At 39.9% G+C, this 19,703-nt stretch overlaps 3 protein-coding genes across 5 annotated transcripts; 1 reads left to right on the top strand and 2 right to left on the bottom strand.

Annotated features, from left to right (window-relative positions):
- Positions 1-6,704: 6,704 nt before the first annotated feature.
- On the top strand, positions 6,705-15,566 carry Orct (Organic cation transporter). Of its 2 annotated transcripts, XM_089589908.1 has the most exons (12): positions 6,705-7,155; positions 9,345-9,561; positions 9,675-9,867; positions 9,949-10,144; positions 10,312-10,570; positions 12,197-12,365; positions 12,755-12,988; positions 13,146-13,360; positions 13,969-14,100; positions 14,217-14,266; positions 14,347-14,483; positions 14,566-15,566. In XM_089589908.1, the coding sequence occupies exons 3-12, from the start codon at positions 9,725-9,727 to the stop codon at positions 14,660-14,662; spliced, it is 1,632 nt and encodes a 543-aa protein (XP_089446034.1). In that variant the 5' UTR covers positions 6,705-7,155; positions 9,345-9,561; positions 9,675-9,724; the 3' UTR covers positions 14,663-15,566. The 2 variants fall into 2 exon arrangements, with proteins under 2 accessions (XP_089446034.1, XP_089446035.1); XM_089589909.1 differs by lacking the exon at positions 14,566-15,566 and having other exon boundaries at positions 13,969-14,105; positions 14,347-14,467.
- Positions 15,462-19,248, bottom strand: LOC106636107 (NHL repeat-containing protein 2). The gene is made up of 8 exons (XM_014348394.2): positions 18,794-19,248; positions 17,938-18,104; positions 17,698-17,857; positions 17,204-17,619; positions 16,907-17,136; positions 16,571-16,796; positions 16,112-16,495; positions 15,462-16,041 (listed from the first exon to the last, which is right to left on the bottom strand). The coding sequence occupies exons 1-8, from the start codon at positions 19,176-19,178 to the stop codon at positions 15,649-15,651; spliced, it is 2,361 nt and encodes a 786-aa protein (XP_014203880.2). The 5' UTR covers positions 19,179-19,248; the 3' UTR covers positions 15,462-15,648.
- LOC149375254 (DNA repair protein SWI5 homolog) lies at positions 18,084-18,878 on the bottom strand. Of its 2 annotated transcripts, XM_089589911.1 has the most exons (3): positions 18,794-18,878; positions 18,269-18,659; positions 18,084-18,104 (listed from the first exon to the last, which is right to left on the bottom strand). In XM_089589911.1, exon 2 carries the CDS (start codon positions 18,622-18,624, stop codon positions 18,292-18,294), a length of 333 nt encoding a protein of 110 aa, XP_089446037.1. In that variant the 5' UTR covers positions 18,625-18,659; positions 18,794-18,878; the 3' UTR covers positions 18,084-18,104; positions 18,269-18,291. The 2 variants fall into 2 exon arrangements, with proteins under 2 accessions (XP_089446037.1, XP_089446036.1); XM_089589910.1 differs by lacking the exon at positions 18,084-18,104 and having other exon boundaries at positions 18,188-18,659.
- Positions 19,249-19,703: the final 455 nt, after the last annotated feature.

Below are 19,703 nucleotides of genomic sequence, written 5' to 3'. Positions count from 1 at the left end.
CTTCGCGATCCCTCGCACCTGTCTTTCTCTCTTTCTCCCCGTGCGTATACACATATATGGTTGCTGCACTCGCGCGAAAGAAAGATCACGCAGGAGAGAACAGACTACGTACAGGTAAAGAGCGTTGACTTGTGGGTTAACCTTGCCCCCTGGGCTCTCGCTCTCCCTCCCCGTTGTGTGTGTGTGTACTCTGCTCGGGACGGTAGCACATCGTCTCCTCCTCCTTTCTTCTGCAGCCGCTCGAGGGAGAGAGAGAAAGAACCGGTCGTCGTTCTCCTTCTGCCATTTCCATCATTCATTACCGATCTCCTCCATCCACGGCCCTTCGCTTATTCTCTCTCATCCTTGCCTTCCTCCTCCTCCTCCTCCTCCTCTTCTTCTTTTTCTACCCGTGTCCTCGCTTCCGTTCGCTCGATAATGATGATGATGATGCCACTGCACAACAAAGCCCCTATACCTTCTTCATCATCCCCTCGATTTTCCTTTTGTTTTCTTCCCGTCGTCGTTTAACTATGCTCATCCGAGCTCCTGCTCCTACAGGCTTTTTACCTTTAATGTACACATATGTACTACGTTAAAGCGTGTATATACGTATACGTATTGTAACGAGCCGATCGGTAAGGGATCGAGGGAAAGGGATATATGGTTATTTGACGCGGATTACTTATTCACAACACTTTCCCTCGATCGGTACAAACGTGTCGAGATCATTTACATATCGGGGCGAAACCTCAATTATATAGTTAGCATTTATCGGAGGAAGCGATCCGATCTTTATTTTCCTTTCGATCGATCGTTTTGTCGTCGTAGGCTCGCTCGTTGCGCTGTTTTTATTTTCCACCCCAAAAAAGAATGAAAAAATCGGCGCCTCTCTCGGTTGACAACTCGTGTGGGGTATCGATACCGGTCCCATTAAGAAGTATTTTGGCTCCGTCAATAGAAACGTGTAAGATTGAAAAATAAAACGGTACGGGAGTAGACAACGTTGGGACTCGTTTTGTGCTCAGAGTAGTCCCCAGTTTTTTCTTTCCTTCTTTCTTTCTTTATGTCACATTGGAAATCGATGATGAAGAAACGCATAAGTAGATACACGAATGGCTTGAATTTCAGAAGCCTCCCCTGATATGCGTCGGCAACGTCTGCAAGCATCTTACTAATATTCGGCGAGATGAGCTCACGTGTTTATTTCTATGGTTATTTATAAAAATGTCGCTGCAAACGAGCTATTAATTCTTTTTTGTTTCTCTTTCGTACAAACGTAAAAAAGCATTCGTGGAACACCAAAGGCTCGAATGGCCATCGTTTTTGCAATAAGAATACGCAAACTGGGTGGTGTATAATAAACATGCTCTCGACTCCTTAACCCGTTTTACATTCAAACACCCGCGCGGACTCCACTGCCACACATACACTACTAACACACTTTTTTCTTGTAAGCACCACCACGCGGTCAAGGAAGAAAAAAAAAAAAAAAAAAAATACCAAGACGAAGAAGGAGAGAGAAAAAAAAAAACTAAGCGCAAGTGTGTACATACAGTGTCCGTTCGCGCACAACGTCCACACCAGGCGACTATTATACATGTATATAAAAAAGTATTTTATCCTATTACGTATAGAAGAAAAAAAAAAAAAAAGGAGCTTTTAATCGATTCGAGTGGCCCACGCGTGCCTTCGACCGCCCGCTTCGAAGTTAACGGTGTGTCTACGGTACCTCTTTGGCTTTTGCTTGTTGTTCAAACTTACGGTTCACTAGCCTCAAAAGCCGAAAGGAGCAAAGAAATGCCTTTCTACGCGCCTCGTTTACGGAAGGTTCTTTCATTCCGTCTGGCTACCACTTGCTGTTGTAGTGCTGCACAATGCGCAGTGAACTTGCGGGCTACACGTGTTGCTTCGCAAAACGAAAACCGAAAAACGAGACCAGCGGATTTTTTTTTATTTTTGAAATCGCAGATTTGGATTTCTGGGACACGCGCCGTCACGTATGTATACGAGTGGCACTGTGGCGCGAGGATAAATATAAAAGGAACAGATCGCAAAAGTTAATGAGTATGGGCTAAACGGTAGATTTTTGTTCCTACCTTGGGGCGTTTTTTCGTGACGTTTACTGCGACCTTGGTAGGAAAAACGGTTTTCGCCACCCAAGCGCCGTTCAACCGGGGCTACCCTCGGGCCGCAAAAAAAAAGCCCCGATGGCAATAACGCTTCTGGGACGAAAAGTACCATTTTTGGGTAAAATTTTACATTATTGAAATAAGCTTTTTTGTGCACAAACAAACACCAAGCAATACGAAGCCAGAGAAATTAATTGATCGATAAATAACGTACACGCGTTTCGATGCTCGAAGCGTATAGCTCAAACTACTTACCGATATCCAAACAGTCGTTCTTCACCAAGTTACGGGACCAGAGTCACACGTACAGGTGCGAATCACAGAACCGCTAAATATTCTTTGGAAACGGATTTGCAGGCGCATTTTTAGTACGTCCAAACGTCAATGAAGAAAAAAACGAATCTCCACTATTTTTATACCCCGACGAAATATAATAAAAAATATTTTGAACAACACCACAAATCCTTATAAAATTCGATTAGGTGATATATTATTTCCTTCAGTTTCTTGACGTAAACTCGATTAAACGAATACATGCAGAATGTGCCCGCAGGGATATGGTTGCTATTAAACAATCGTCCCAATGATATTCATGAAATAAAAATCATTAAAACGTTGCGCTCTCGAATACAATGTGTCAAGAAGAATTTTCAAAAAATACAATTGGTAAAATTACAGTAAAACACGAGTAACTTTGTAAAACACAATAATTACCGCTTTTTAATCGCGAGACATCATCATCTCCACCCAGAATCAAAGCGTTTGCGTAAGTATATTTTACAGGGTACACATGTATACTTAAAACACACATTACACGCTGCCAAGTTCAATGTACCGTGGCTTGGCCTCACATGTTTTTTTTTTTTTTTCTCTCTACCCAAACTACAACAAACTAACCAACTCATCCACGCCGTCACTTCGACACCTTCCTCTCTCGCACCTAATTGTTGTTATTATTATTATTATTTTCCATTACTTGCATCTCACACACACACACATTGTCCGTACATAGGTATTAGTATATTACGTTACGAGGCCGTAAAGTGGCTGGATGTACGGCCGCGTGGAGTGTGTCGCCCGAGGCGAAGCCGAATGTGTCGCGTTCCTTATAAGCATTGATCCTATACACCGAGATCCTAATGAAGTGCGAACGAACGAACGATGGATAATCGAACGGGCCCAATAATTGAACTGACCGATCGATCACAAAAAAACATACGCATAATTCAACAGTGGATGTTAGAATACATGTTTTTTTTGATAGTTCTTCAAAGTACACTAAAAAAGAACTTTCATTAAACGATACTTTATTCTTGGTTTTCCAGTCCATGTATTGAATATGTGCTTTTTCATGTAGAGCGCGAGCCTTTCAAGGTATAGCAGTCCAATAACCATGAAAATTTATCCAGCATTACCTACAAGCAACTCTAAACTTTAAATAAATTTTGTTAAAAAAACACGCAGTGGTTATTTTGATAACACGTACACAAGAGACGAGAAACAGATCATACGGTAAACGATATAAGTAAGAGAAGGTAAAAAAATGGGCAATGCTATATTTGATATAGGCTTGAATTCAGCGCTTCGCTCAGCGGACGGTAAGAGATCCAGTGGCCGTACATTTGTCGCTTTACGTCCTACTAATAAGCGGACGTGAACAACAAACTTTATTGTCGGGGATGACGAAAATGCTTGTACGCACTTTTGTAGCGCGTGAAATCCACGTGAAGCAACGATCGAGGCGACAGATTACGGTACACCGGCCCGTCATGTCACGCGAAAGCGGCCGACTGGCTTGGACCATCGATCATTAATGGGTCTCTGCTCGATGCCATGGCACACATATCTCTGCGATGGTCCTTGTCACGTGTTTATTGTTACATGTACTATACGTATACCAATACCGTCCCATTCCGTTAAGTTCAAACATAACGTATGGATTATGTATTAAATATGCATTCTCATTGGCCGGCCAAGTTGTACTGCAATCTACCTCTCGAGGAACTCTGTGATTCTTCATTTTCGAAGATCGGCAATCAGCTGCACCTACTACAATCAGACGCACGTACTACCGACCGATCGAAGATCGGTTACATTTGAGCAGTACGTCTACATACAATCCCACCGATGGAACTTTTTCGTTTTTTGTAATAGTGTATTACTTTCTTAAGGGAGGAAAAATAAAGAATGTCTCAGATTGCAGGCAATTGGCGATAAGCATGCGATCTGAGGGATTCTTTGTTTCCTCCCGTGGGTTATATACGATTTTTCGTCAATCCTGCGCCGAGAGAAAGGATTTTCGTTTCGCGAAGCGCAGTATGATGAAAAATGGGTTTCGATTGCAACGGGGCTATAAAAATATCCATGTTCCTAAACAGCACAAGCGTCCAGTTAAAAGTTGAGCAATAAAACATGTTTCATAAATTTCAATCGATAGAGGGGTACAGCCGATTTAAAACGTTTTGTTACATTCCATACGAAAAATCAAATATATACTTCAGCGCGAAAGACGTACAGGACACCAATATTACACGCAAAACGATAACGATCGCCACGATCTGCGTGCCCCTGTCCTTGGTCACATAGTCCCATTATCCCGTCCGTCAGTGTCGTCCCTGTATTACCTAATACTATAAAAGTGTATCCACATACACAGTAGTCACGACCGCGTGACCTGTAAATCAAACCGCGAGTTATTACGTACGGCATGTATATACCACGCTATGGTACTTTAAGGTAATAGTAGATGGACTTGCTCGCTTCGGTATAGTAGTCGCTGGAAGTTCGGCCGATTCTCATTCGTTCTACCTATGGTACGGATCATTTTTGGGCGCTCGTAAAGATTTTCTTGTGATTAATTTAACGGTTTCCCTATACGTAAGTACTTACATATTATATTTACGCGTGTATATTGTGCAAGCGTATATACGAGAAGAACGAAGAGATATGTCAAAGTCGTCCAGAGCCCATTCATACTTAATGCGGTCCAATCCAATCCACCGATAAGGTTGACATTTTCTCATATATCTTTTGCACGAGTCGTCAGCTCTATTTTTTTTTTTTTTTTTTTTTTTTTATATATATTATTTGCATTTTGGGGATTGAGGATACACGGGATTGACGAACCAAGTGTTCAAATGATGCTGTGTGATGTGTCCAATTTGGGTAAAAGGCACACTTAGACAGTCGACCAGCCAGTTAACGTACGATATGACGGGATAGATATATATATATCCATCCACCGGGAGCGCGACTACATATACGAGCAGCGGCTAATAATGACAATATTCGTGCAATTTGTTCTTTGGGGCTTCCTTTAGCGTTGGACTTTTTTTTGTACGCAGTGGGGTTTCGTACACATGAACGATAATTGAAATACAGAATATAATCTTTTTCTCTAGTTATCTCGAAAGGAGAGTCAAGCGACACGCCGATTTGACCGGTTACTAAGACAATTTTAGCGCGCGTACGTATAGTTAAATCGAGTCAGATTTTCACTACAATTTACTACTTGGTTACACAACGATTTTGCGCCAACGGTTGACTCTTAAAAAAATTTTTTGATCCCCATTAACTATGACTTCAAAAGTCTTGTCCGCGTTGTCGCTCACTGACACACAGTTTCACATTAAACGCGCTCTCTCGCTTTATTTGCACCGTGTCCGATTGATTCGTGTCTATTAACGATCAATTAAAATTCCAGTATCACACTGATGAGTTGAGTTGAGTTTTTATTTGGCACTAAGGACTCAGGGGTCCTGTCTAGTGCTTAGGAAGACAAATTACAACAAATACATTGTGGTAAAAGTAACGAAAGTGTGTGAGACAGCTCTCGTTAGCGATAACGCTTCAAGAAAACTGTTCACTGTTCTACGGATGGGGTGGAAAAAAAAAAATCATCTTGCTATAATTGTATACTAATTATTGGTCACTCAAGCTCGTAATGAAAACGATGTGTAAAGGGCAACAGAAATTTAACAAAAAAAAAAATCTCATCTTACAAAAAGACGGGTAAAGCTCGTATCGTATCGGCCGGGTTTCGTGCCACGTGGAACCATAGCTGGAAATAATTCGACCAACCCTCGGGAGGTTGGCTAAAAAAAGGCTCGGCCGGGGTACGCCTGCGTGTAAATGATGCGCTTCATCGTCCGATTGTCGATTCCAAACAATACCTAATGTCATTTATCGGTGATAGAAAAAAAGAGCGTGTCCAAGAAAAAAAAAAAAAAAAAAAAAAAAATCCGTAGTATCTGTACAGTGATAAAAGCTCATCCGGTGAGTAGGTAGTTATTTCAGTGAGTGTGAAGCCTACTCAAACGCTCTGCCGATGACTGCGCCATCCCACGCATTCGCGGGTGTACCCAGAAATGTTGGCTCTGGCCCACTATCTGTCTTATCATGAGAAATAATTTTTTTTTTTCGATTTATGCGTGTGTTTTTATGTGTAACCACACGCATGTTTGTCTTGCACGTATACGGACACATGTACGCGTTGGAGGGTCGCGTATCGAACGAAAAAAAAAAAATGAAAAAAAAAAAATTTGCTAGGCTGGCGTGGCGTGTGGTGCGGGCCAATCGCGTTTGCTCTCTGAACGCTCAACTTTGCTCGTATAGTCGTCATCGACGCCGTTGGCTATTAGTATATTAGTCGACGCCGCGTGTCGTGCCTGTGATCTCTATACTTCTCACTTTTGTTCCTTAAAAACAAATTTTTTATTTTTTTTTTTATTATTATTTATTCTTTTTTTTTTCAATACAAATCATGCAAATAAAAAAAACAGTGATCAATAAATTTAGAGCAGAAAAATAAAGTACATTAAATTGACCGATTGTTGGTGGTTGATTTCGTCATTGAGTTCAGTGTAAAGTTTACTACGTACTTGTCTATACTTTTTTACACGCGGTTCTTTTATACTTTGGTGCCATTTTGTTACTTTTAATTTTTTTTTTTTTTTTTTTGTACACACTCACTTTGACGGAATCGCCGGTACACTACATCGCACGTGTGCGCCAACGAGCCTCGTGTCATGGCTACGATAAAAATGTATGTATATACATGTTAAATCACAGTAATATTTATCCTCATCTTCATTTGCTACTTCTGCACTTACTTGGTCTCTCGTCTGTAATCAAACCACTCGTGCTAGAACTTTTTTTTTTTTTCAATTTTCACGAAAAAATAAAGCATACAAATAAACAATACATGTTTTTCAATCGTCAACAAATATATACTTTGTTTTTTTTTGTTCATGAACAATCAGTTGTTGATACCGTACGAATACGCGTTTCGCAACGAGCATCGTGAAGCTTTAAATAACTATTTAACAATCAATAGGAGAGTTTCAAGTGCACAATCGATAATTCAAAGGTATAGGTGATACCTGTCCTATCGGAATACGCATCATCAAATAATTAGCACTTTTGGGTGGAAAATCTGCATATACATTTGAAGTGTGCCGTTATTTTTTTAAATTATTATTTATCCATAACACGCATACATTAAAATTGTGCACGTGCCTGTCCCTCGAATGTACAGCTATAAAATTTTTAGCATTTGGAAAAGCAGTTTTCAACTGCACCAAGCATATAATATACTGTATGCCTACTGAAATTGGCGTAGCCCTCGATAATATACGAGCTTGGATTCTCTTGGGAAATACACTTATATACGTAAAATTATCTTCACCGTAACGTTTTACTGGCACGAAATAAAAATAAAATATCATTCGTTAAATTAATTTGTAGGAATTTCATAAAAATAGATAAATAGATATTTTTATCGTAAAATCGATAAAAAATCATCGCACGATAATTTTACCTCGGGGAAGTTATCAATGAGAAATTTTTTAGATATACATATGAATTTTTTTTTTTTTCTTTTTTAATATATAACGCACGATGCAATCGCATATGATGTATGTATTACACATGCGTGTGTGCAGATACTTACTCGTTCCCTTATCGAGAGATTTAAAAAAAAAAAAATAAAATAAGTACGACGGTATACCGTTGATTAGAGCAAAAATTTGTTTATGGAAGACGAAGCAGAGAAATGTGTCTAATATACCTACATGGTGTATTGAGTGGGAGAGAGCACGCGCACAGTCTCTGATGCTCTCTTATAATATATATAGGTGCACGTAACAAGTGTGAGACGCCGCTCGATAATACCGGCTCACGCACATGTGCATACACATATATACATATACAGTGAATTTAATAAACCCTATATACTTACATATGTAGTGCTCGCAACTAATTCAGTTGACTATACATTGTTCGATACGAAAGAAATCGTCTCTCATAAATTCATTCAATAAATTAATTTTTTTTTTTTTCCCCTTGCCAATCGGATGAAAAATCGACATCCGTGGAAATTTTCTAACTTGCAAGTGCTGCAGACGCGCGCATATTACATGTGCAATATGCATACCGACGCCTCTTACGAAGAACAACGGAGCTCAGATTTTTCCATGTTAATTCAAACGGAAAAATCTGGGCTCCGTTGCTCTTCGTAAGATCTCGTTCTTTGAACACGTGCATACAATTTTTATTAAAATTTCAAACTTTACAGCCGTACAGAGAAAATACGATTGCATTGACAAAAACAAATGAGTAAACACTTTTTTGCATTAGTTGCAGTTTGAAATAAATTATTAGAGATGGAAAATTCACGATGAAAAAGTACAAAAGAAGACGTTTAGCCATGTCTTGAAGAAGAAGAAAAAAAAATAGGGACGAAAGGACGCGAGAAAAAGAAAGAGATCCGCGAAACGATGCGAACAATCAGAGAAGGCCTATGTTATGTTTTCACACGCTTATCCCAAACAGACTTAAAAAAAAAAAAAAAAAAAAAAAAAAAAAAAACATGCATTAAGGGTACCGTGACAATGCACCTGTGTGACCCTAACGGGACCTTGAAAATATAAAATCTCCTTAACGAGGCTCTTCTCGTGTGAACGGATAAGCGATGGGAATCGTCATAACACTTAGCTGCCGTTGACGGGCCCATGCTCTTACCTTTTTTTTTTTTTTTTTTTTTTTTTTGTTCAACATAGGCTCGCACTCTGTACCGTTATGGCCACTGTCTTACGAGTGCGACAAAAATAGCTCCGTACGCATCGTTTGGTAATTGCACCTGAAAAGTGATCTATACGCCTTTGATACATAAAAAAAAAAAAAAAAAAAAAAAAAAATTAACGCTCGCTTTTTGTCACTCGCACATGTTTCTAGGTCGGTCATTTAAGAAAGAAAGAAAGAGAGGCTCTACCGTAGGACACCCACTTACTCGTGGACTGTACATATAATTACAAGAGCCAGAAGCGGCTTACGCAATGGCACTAATGACGACTCGATAAGCCGTGTGGGTACACTTTGTTGTGACAACAGCACAACGTGCGTGCTATGCGATTGGAAACTACTGTTGTCTCCGGGGCATAAAAATTTGAAGGTAACGAATGCATAAACGCGAAAACCTTGGAAAAAAAAAAAAAAAAAAGTATATTAGGTTTAATCTAATTCTTTTTTTCCCAAAAAAAAAAAAAAAAAAAAAAAAAAAAATAGTTCAAAGAGACGATAGGAAAACGAGAGGCCAAAGGGGAAAGGACGATACGATGGCCTACGACGACGTGATCCTACAAATGGGCCAGTTTGGCAAGTACCAGCGTAGGATATACCTACTGCTGTGCTTGCCCGCCATATCTTGTGCTTTTCACAAGCTGGCCGGCGTGTTTCTCGGAGCCAAGATGACAACTAGGTGAGAAAGATACCTTTACCCGCCACCCCCGAAATCCCATGAATGGGCATCGGAGTATCCAATCCTGATGATCGTTTCCAGGTGTCTTCTGCCCAACGAGAACGCGGACAACGCGACGTTTCACTTGCCGGAGATGGCCATGAATGCGACCTACCCGTGGGACGAAAAGTCCAAATCGTGGTCCCAATGCACGCGGTACGCCGGTGATGGTTCACTGGCCAGTTGCGACGACTACGTGTACGACACGAGCATGTATCGCAGCACCACCACGTCCGAGGTTTGTATCATACCTGTGACTGCATATTTTACTTCCGTGTACTCATTGCAGCTGTAAATATGCAATCCAAACAGCTTCGATCCCAAAGTGATCGGTAAGCGATAAGTGATGCATATATATACACATACTCATTTATTGTCGTGTCGATCGTTTGTTCGTCTCGAAAGTGGGATCTCGTGTGCGACAAGGACTGGCTGCGAGCGATGGGCGACTCGGTCTTCATGATCGGCGTGATGCTCGGCTCGACGATATTTGGCGCTTTGTCGGACAAGTACGGCCGCAGACCGATTTTTTTCCTCTCGCTCGTGATACAGCTGATCGGTGGGGTCATGGTCACCTTGGCACCCGAGTACGTATCCTACGTCGTGTTCAGGGCGATCGTCGGTTCCACGACAAGCGGCGTCTTCCTCGTCGCCTACGTCATTGGTGAGTGTCATCTCTTTTATTCTTTGCCGATTTTTTTTCTTCTTTTCTACGCTCAATAGGAAAGGGACTTTTGTATCGAATCAATTAGATCGAGATACAGATATCTAAGTTTTTTTTTTTTTTTTCTTCAAGATGCCATACAGCAATAATACAGCTCACGTGCGCGCGGCTATTTTTCATAAAATATACCCAAGTATCATTTTTTACGTATACAGTTTTTACTTTCGACGATAGCAAGTGTATGTGTATTTATAAAATAGGCTTTCGAGACGGTGAAAAAGAAGGAAAAAAAAAAAAAAAAAAAAACGTCTCGTCCTTCGCGATAATTATTATATTCAGGTTCTGGCAAAAATCGAAAGGACGCGTCGTCCGCGCGTGTATGCCGATCCTGAAAGTAAAGCGGGACGATTTAACGATCTTTTCGCTTTGTCGCGCGCGAAACGATCTCGGTACCTATACACACACGAAGGTATAAGCCAAAGAACGAAGGAAGACGAGCAAAAAAGGATAAGCAAAGTGGAAATGATCGGTAGGAGGGTCGTCCTCGCGTCGTTCGTGTTTATGCACTTATATATAATATATACATGTGGAATTATGTTGAGTGCGCACGGGCTAATGAGAGCTCGTCATGAAAGGCCCCGACTTCCGATTGCTTTCGCGTCACGATGCGTCGTGCGTGTAACTCGCACATGTAAGATATACGTTGGAAGATGTATAATTTCGCTCGTCCTAAATGCCCTCTCTTGGCTGATGCTATACGTTTCACCTTCGTTTTTCTGCCTCTTCACAATTTCTTGCTTTTCTTCCTTCTTTGTCTCGCTGCGCATGTACCAATGCTCCCGAGAGTCCAACTTTTCGAATGGTGCAATTTTACACGAGAAACCGTAGGGTTTTTTTTTTTTTCTACAAAAATAACATATAGATACCAGCTGCAACAGAAGAGCGTAGCCGTTCCAAATATCCAACACAATACACAAGTGCTGAGCGAGAAGGGCACTCGTCCATGTTCATATATTTCTTCCTTGCGTGGGTAAATTGAGTACACGCGAACTCTTTGGTAGAACAAAGAGAAGAAAAAAATATTTTCTATGCATGTATATTAGGGCTACCGGTCGGTGCTGTGAGTCGAGAGGGAGCTTTTCTCCCTTTTTCTGCAACCATCCGGTCGATTCCTTCTGTTGTATATACTTTTATACGCGCAAAAGAAGAAAAGACGAGGAGGAAGAGACGATGATCGTTAAATATCGCTGAGGCCGTCCTACCGATGCCGGCGATCGCTCCTTCTCTTCTTTCCTCTTCTGGGGCTTTTTTAATCCTGCCGATCCTTTGCCCACCGCTTACCTATACTCGTTTTCCTCGCGCTCGCGTTTTCTTTTCTCTTTTTCCGCCTCTTTGCCCGGCGGCTCTTTTTTCATTTGCTTTTTGCACAGCTAAAGATAGACGTGTATCCATACCGATCCCGATTGTTTCGAGCTGAAAAGCCGGGGCAGATGATTGTTCGAGGTTTCACTTCAACGTTACATATATAGTCTCGCTATTAAAATGAATGAAATCTGTGAAACGAAGAATGATGATGAGAAAAGTTGGTGGTGTTTCTTCACATTTTTGGTCTTGTTTTTTCCGTAGCCCTTGAAATGGTGGGACCCCAGAAGCGGCTGATTGCCGGTGTCGGGTGTCAGCTGTTCTTCACGACCGGGTACATAATGACCGCTGGCTTCGCCTATTACATCACCGACTGGAGGATGCTCCAGCTAGCTCTTACGATTCCCAGCGTGGCCTTTCTTCTCTACTGGTGGTGAGTGCATATTCCCCCCCATCATAATAAACCCAAAAATCAAGTACTTTTGAGCCCAGATCTCATTGTACGATCCACTAGACGATCGAGTAAAGCGTTGAGGCAAGCATATAATTGTACAGCGTGGGTGCCGTTTTCTTAAATTACGATACGTTACAACTATAACGGTTCGCCTGTGAAAATGCAAAGTAGCCCGCGCAACGGCTCGACACATCAGTTGTTGTTCTTTTTTTTTTTTTTTTTTTTTTTTTTCGTTTGCCCCCATTAGTTTATGTTACGGAATTGAGAGAGGAACCGTTCTCCCTCTCTTGTACCGCCTTTGTGCTCCCGCAACGGGACTCGCGTGATGTAACACGAAGCCTTCTCACTCGGTCGGATCGGCAATAAAGGTTCATTCCCGAATCGGCGAGATGGTTGCTGACAAAGGGCCGGTCCAAGGAGGCCGGGGAGCTCCTGCAGAAGGCTGCTCGGGAAAACGGGGTCGAGATCGCCGAGGAGACCCTCGTCACCCTGTTGGAGGAGACCAACACCGACAGCATCCCGGACGCGGACAAGCCATCCATCTTCGATCTGTTCAAGTATCCGAATCTCAGGAGAAAGAGCATGCTGCTGTTTTTCAATTGGTAAGCTTTTTCTTTTCTTTTTTTTTTTTTTGGTTGTCCTTATTTGCGAGTAGTTTTCAAAGAGCAGTATAAGTGACTGACAAAAAAATGATGCTTGGGTAACAATATAATATTAAATTAAAAAAAAAAAAAAAAAAAAAAAAAAAAAAAAAAACAGGTTGGTGAACAGCGGGACGTATTACGGGCTCTCGTGGAACGCGTCGAGTCTCGGTGGCAACGATTACATGAATTTCGTCATATCGGGACTGGTCGAGGTGCCGGCCTTTACCTTTCTCATATTCACGCTCAATCGCTGGGGCAGAAAGCTCATACTCTGCGGCTGCATGATTGCCTCGGGCTTGGCCCTCGTGGCCATGATGTTCATACCAATTGGTAAGTGATCCTCAATTCATACCAACTGTACTTCATACTTGCATCTTTTTCGTTTATTGATTGATTGATTTTTTTTTTTTCTTTATTGCTCACTTTGCCCCCTTTTACTTAACAGTTTTGGTTGTTTATTGGAATCGGAAGTATATGGATACATTATAATTATAATACATACTCAATTCGGGTTGCAAAAAAAAACTTCCTCTTTTGTTGTTGACGCGTCCTTGCGAGTGGCTCGAGTATAAGATATGATGTGCTCGAAAAGAGCAATTTTCCAGCATCGCGATTTTATGTTTGGAGAGGATGTAAAAATAGATGGTAAATACACGTATAGTAACTCATATACGCGTGCGTGATCACTTATGGTCTATTTGTAATGAATTATACCTATACCTACGTTTTTGAGCTGTAATTTTGCTTTTTCGAAAAAAGACTGATGATAATAGTATACAAACCTAGTAATACATGTATTTATAAAATTGATCTTTTGATGAAAGATCGTAAGTATAGCTGGTCTTTTTTATCACGGGTAAATAACTGTTTCTCTATTTTCTGAATTTATTAAGCAATTGTATGTTTTTCCATTTTGAAAAATATGTGTACCTCTGCAGACATGGTGTGGCTAAAGGTGACGTTCGCGATGATAGCAAAACTCGCAATCACCTCGTCCTACGGCACGATCTACGTCTTCACTGCCGAGCAGTTTCCCACGGTGATCAGGAACGTCGGTCTCGGAGCATCGAGTACGGTAACCTTTAATCGAATTCTCTAGTTTTCATATCAATCTTCATCGTAGAGTCTTTTTTTCTTTTTGTTTTCCGTTTACCACCTGACACGAACCATTTGTTGTAATTTCAAGGTACGTTCGCTCGACTGGGCGGGGTCGTCGCGCCCTACATCAATTTCTTGGTAAGCAAAATAATTTGCACGTTAAAGAACAATTATGATACATCGTGACGATGAATAACACAAAAATTGTGGGCTTGTAGTCGATATACTGGGAGCCATTGCCTTTTTTGATCTTTGGGTTTTGTTCGCTGATCGGCGGCGCGCTGTCGCTTCTTTTGCCGGAGACGCTCAACAAAAAGTTGCCCGAGACCATCCAGGACAGCGAGGCTTTTGGAATGTGAGTGTACAGTCCAATAATCGTAAGATTCTGTCTGGGCGATCCAATTGATTTATTTATGTGTCTTTCTCTCTCCCCGCAGGCGATCGAAGAAAAAGAAAAAGAGCGAGAAAACCGGCCTTGAGTTCGAAGTGACAAACGGCGTGGAGATTAACAACGTCAAGGACATCAAGGCGTAATGGATTCGTTTCGGATGTCAATACAAAATGCATGGATGGTGATTGATATATCTCAATTTGAAAATCAATTGGGCCAATTGAACAGTTCATTGCTGCGACGGTGGGGTATCTTCATCGATCGTTTTCATTCGTGTTGTACACGAAACATGTTAGTTAGCATATTATGGATATGATGTGTATCTAATTCACACGCGACTGGTCTGCCAAATATGTGAATTGATTTTTTCTATTTTTTTTTTTTTTTCCAATAGAAGATAACTGTGAACGTAGTTTTTTACAAAGTATTTTAACGATACGACGATACGAAAGAAAAAAAAGAGGCTTTCTGATCTATTTTTACACGTGAATGACTATATGTCTTTAGGAACGAGAGTTTAGCCTCTACTTTTGCCATTTGCCATTATAGATAATAGTTTGTATCTAAATGAGTATGGATATCATTACATAGCTGCAATGTACAAATAGTTGTCGCCAATTTAAAGTTTGATCTGACATTTCTGTAGGTACTTTTTTTACGTGTATGCAGGTATTAAAGACTGACTCACACGCACGAGATGAGTTACCGTGTAGTTTTTAAGAATAATGATACCGAATGAGTGTCGGAATTTCTTTTCAAACGCTTTTCGTCACGCACGTACGTAAATTTTTTACGCACATAATATTTGCTGGACTTTTATAAATTACGTTTAGGAAAATTTGCATTTATAACCAAGAATTTTAAGATACATAATTTTTTTTTTGTATTTTTTTTTTATTATGAAAAAAATACGTTTTCATAAAATTTACTATTGTACACGTGTACGTTTCAACACATTCATAAATTGTTTCGATTCGAAAAAGTGTAAAAAAAATTACTTTTTTTTAAATTTGTAAAAATACGTTTTAATAAAAAGATATAAAATAAGGCAATTTTTTTTTGCCCATCAAAATAAATTAGTATTTGTTATTTAAAAATATTACTATCGTTGCGGTAATCTGCCAAGCAATCAATTTATAATTAATTCTTTCCGCTCAACCACATCTGTGGGCGCATCGTCGTCTCTAACAATAGTATAAACAACCGACAACTTTTTTGGGATGCATTCTGTGGTTCTACACGACATTATGTCCAGCATAATGTGCAATTGCTTTTGCTCAGTACCTTGCGGTATCTTAATCGACAGTGGAGTTGCTAAATCACCATTTTCTAGAGCTTTCCAGTCAGCGGACGGTAATCTTAAGAACCACTTCTGAGGTGCTTCTGCATTTAGCTTTAGATCGCTATCAAAAGTAGGAGTAAAAGATAGAGACATATCTGAATCTTTAGTACTGACTTTGGATGTGAAATTGTATGTGTGTTCGCCTCTATTCCACGCTTCAGCAGGAAGATCCACAGGAACCTGTACGCAAAATAAAGAGCCACGTAGTGTTTATAATTAGTCATATTTTTAACAATACCGGAGTACTCACTAAACATATTTTCTCGACGTTATCCAAATCAATGGCTTTAATGCAATGATTATTCGTATCAGCAACGTATAAAGTTTTTCCATCACAACTCACGGCCAGTCCACTTGGCTCATTAAAATGAAAGAGGTCAGTCTCTTCAAAAGACCTCTCTGTTTTTTGAACAGCCTTCAACAAACCTTTCATGCTAAAAGGGCTTGCTTTCGATGGTTTTCCGTGACCACAGAGTGTCATGCAATTACCTTCACTATCTGTCTTTTTTATTTTGTGATTGTAAGTATCTGCTATATAAATCATCATGTCTTTGCTGTTCCAAGCTACTCCTAATGGGTGCTGTAATTTCGCAGCGTATTTTTTACCATCCTCGTCGCCAAAACAATGTAAATTCTAAAACATACAAGCAAACACCATTAGTTTGGCAGTTATTTTTTAGAGAGCGATGTTTTTGTTGATATTTCATACCGATGGGTTATTGTCAGCTCCACAAATAGGCAGGACTTTTCCATCGTCAAGGCAAACTCTTCTGACTGTACTACTTTCACTGTCAGCAAAAAAGACGGATTTCAACTCTTGAGCTACTGCAAGCCCAGAAGGTTGGGCTAGGCTGGCTGCATGGGGATACGAATTATTTCTGTTTGCTTCTCTACCATTTCCGACTATGTTAGCGCAAGTTCCAGCCTTGTGCTGTCTGATTGATAAATTTAACAAAAAAAAACCAGTAAAAAAAAAAATTTTTTTAAACACACTTGTAAATAGAGACTCAATAAAAGAGGATAAATTTTTTTGTTTCTTTCTTACTTTTTTTTCCACCAAATGGTGTCTTCTAAAAATAAAGCCCAAATTTGATGCGTGCCCGCAATGGCTATCAAAAGAACTGGAACTGTTTTTCCATCCTGTTCGTGATGATAAATGGCGACGTCCCATGGAGACGACAGCTCCTGCTCTTTTCCCATTTTACCTCCCGTATAATCACGACCTTGCACTCCAGTTCCAGCGACAGTAGTGACAACTTTTTCTTTCAAGTTTATCTATAAATCACGTCAATGGTAAAATGCATATTAAAATAACAAAATTTTTACGCCTTTGTCAACTTACTTTTCTGATCGCGTGATTTTCATTATCGGCAACGAAAATATCGTCATTAAGTACACATATACCTTGAGGTGCATTAAATCTCGCATTTTCAAAACTTCCATCTTTAAAACCGGGAGAATATCCACCAATTACGTACTCGACTTTACCATTTTTTTCCATAACTAAAATACGATTATTGCCAGAATCAGAAACAACTAATTTTTCTTCCAATCCTGATTTAAAAACGTGTAATTTTCCTGGAAACAGTAAGCTGCCTCTGTTCATTGGTAAAATATGCTGTGCCAGTTTGATAGGAATAGTTTCGCTAGATATTTGTTTCTGCGACTTAAAATATTTCAATGCAACTTTGGTATATAAAAATAGTTCCTTTCTATGACCTTCTCCCACCAAAACAAAGAGCGGCTGTCCTTTGGGACCTAAAATTTTTTTTAATTAGTGAATTACCTCTCATTCTCCATACGAAATCACGTCAATAGCAATAAATCTGAACATACCTAACATTACTAAACTTGGCCAACAGACAATGCCAATATCCCGCCACATAGAGAGCTTGGCATCGTTAACAACAGGATGTCCTATGTTATACCTTTGCACTGCTGATAATATTTTACTTGAATCGCGTTCATTAGCAAACTTTGCGCTGTGGACGCCGACCTAAAGATTTTGTTACTGACTTATAAAAATTCTAAAATTTAATAACTGTAATGATAATTTTTTAAACATTTTATACTAACAACGACAAGGCCATCATGGATCGAATATTTTTTTTCCAAGGCATCCAAGTCTGGTAAGATGTGCATGCAATTAATGCAGCAATAAGTAAAAAAATCCAGCAGTACAATTTTACCAGACAGGTGTTTGTAAATAGACAAGCTTTCAGAAACATTGAACCACTCCAATCCTACAAACGAGTTAAAAAAATCATCTTTAAAAGGTATGAGAATTTTAAGGAAATGCGTGTTAATGAACATAAAAATAAATAAATCGTGAGTTAAACTTATTTATTAAGTGATGTTAAAAACAATAAAAAAAACGTTAATTATGGATTAGAGTATATTTCAGCACGTTAAATTAAAATGTTGAAAGAGTCATTCATCCTTCAAAGGCAATCCAAATTCTTCGTGCAAACTAGCCGCTGTTACTCCTCTCATGGTTGCCAGTGCACCTAAAACCTCCTGGGTTGCATCTTTAATATTATTATAATCGTGCAGCAACTCCATGATCTCTTTCATAGAGTTCTGCAGTTCCGAGTTCTTTTTCAAACTAGCCAATTCCGTTTCCAAAAGTTCTTTAACTTTCAACAGATTGGCGTACTCTTGCTTCTCAGAATCTGTCAGAGCTTTACTTTCTTTTCTAAAAGTCTCTTTCAGAGGCGTTTTGTTTTTGCTCGACATCCCCTCGTGACAATAATGACCCGACATTCTTTTTCAAGGATCAACAAAAAATCACTGTGTACCTGCAAAAAAAAGAAATAAACCTTCTTTTCATTCGGCCTTCATTTAAACTTTTCGACGTAACCTCATCACTAATGCAAAATATACACGAAGCCACGGTAAACCCGTATCCACTTGAATACAAAGAAGCACTCACCTTTGGCAAAATCGTTGACCTGAATCCCGGTGTCCGCGTAAGCCCTGACGTGTTTAAGTACAATGTCCTCCTTCTCCTGGTCGTCCTTGGCCGCACTGACGACTCTTCGCAGCTCGATGCAGATTTGCGTCAAATCCTCGACAATGCTCATCGTAGACCCGTGCTCGTTGTTGAAAAAGCGACGACCTCCTGATTTATCGTATTTATTATTATCCGCAGCACCACGAAGCGACAATGATGACAGATGAATCGCGCGATGACTTGTTCGAATTGGTGATGGATTGAAAGGCAACAACGATACTAGCAGTAAAGAAAGTTTAGGTGTTGTTGTGATCGTTCGATATCGGTATGCGAGGCGGAGGCTCCGGATTGTCAAATTATACATTTTTTTTTCTCTCAAAAAGGTGAATTATTGTCGTGGTCCATATTTTATTTCGCACGAAACAATATTACAATTTTACCTACTGGTAATACGCGGAGTCTTGCACTTCTTCAATTGAATTATATTTTTGTCTGACTTTTGCACTCTAAACTCAGAAATAAACGGGGACGACACAGAGGGATCATTTCTATACTTTGCTGGTTGGGGTAAGTATTTGTTTAAGTACCTATATATAAATTTTTACTTGCCTGTGTATAGGTATAGACACTGCAGATATAGACAGATGCAGAATCCGGAAATGTGTTCTGCTAATAAACAAACTTTAAAGTTTCCGTGATGTAACTCAATTTTCACCGATCAGTATTTCGGAGTTTGTTTACAAATGAAAAAAATGTGAGTTGTGCCAATCAGCGCCATCTAGCGGTCTTCATTTTTTTGCCGCGAAAAGTGGCCCTTAAAATTCTGAGAGCCATGTATAAGTAATCGACTATATAAATATAAACCAGCCGCAACTAATCTTATATACGT

This window comes from Copidosoma floridanum, unplaced genomic scaffold (genome assembly GCF_036245765.1).
Source record: "Copidosoma floridanum isolate Cflo_tuat_1 unplaced genomic scaffold, Cflo_Japanese_pri ptg000009l, whole genome shotgun sequence".
Classification (NCBI taxonomy): Eukaryota; Metazoa; Arthropoda; class Insecta; order Hymenoptera; family Encyrtidae; genus Copidosoma; species Copidosoma floridanum.
This window is presented reverse-complemented; position numbering and strand designations above follow the sequence as displayed.

Bases quoted from the DNA above. Each gene is read 5' to 3' on its own strand.
- LOC106636107 (XM_014348394.2), bottom strand. From the start codon at position 19,178: ATGTATAATTTGACAATCCGGAGCCTCCGCCTCGCATACCGATATCGA. The intron at 17,137-17,203 runs GTAAGTTGACAA...CGTGATTTATAG, and splicing joins AAAATCACGCGATCAGAAAA to ATAAACTTGAAAGAAAAAGT. The intron at 16,496-16,570 runs GTATGAAATATC...TGTATGTTTTAG, and splicing joins GAGCTGACAATAACCCATCG to AATTTACATTGTTTTGGCGA.
- Orct (XM_089589908.1), top strand. From the start codon at position 9,725: ATGGCCTACGACGACGTGATCCTACAAATGGGCCAGTTTGGCAAGTAC. The intron at 10,145-10,311 runs GTTTGTATCATA...TCGTCTCGAAAG, and splicing joins GCAGCACCACCACGTCCGAG to TGGGATCTCGTGTGCGACAA. The intron at 12,989-13,145 runs GTAAGCTTTTTC...AAAAAAAAACAG, and splicing joins ATGCTGCTGTTTTTCAATTG to GTTGGTGAACAGCGGGACGT.
- LOC149375254 (XM_089589911.1), bottom strand. From the start codon at position 18,624: ATGTCGGGTCATTATTGTCACGAGGGGATGTCGAGCAAAAACAAAACG.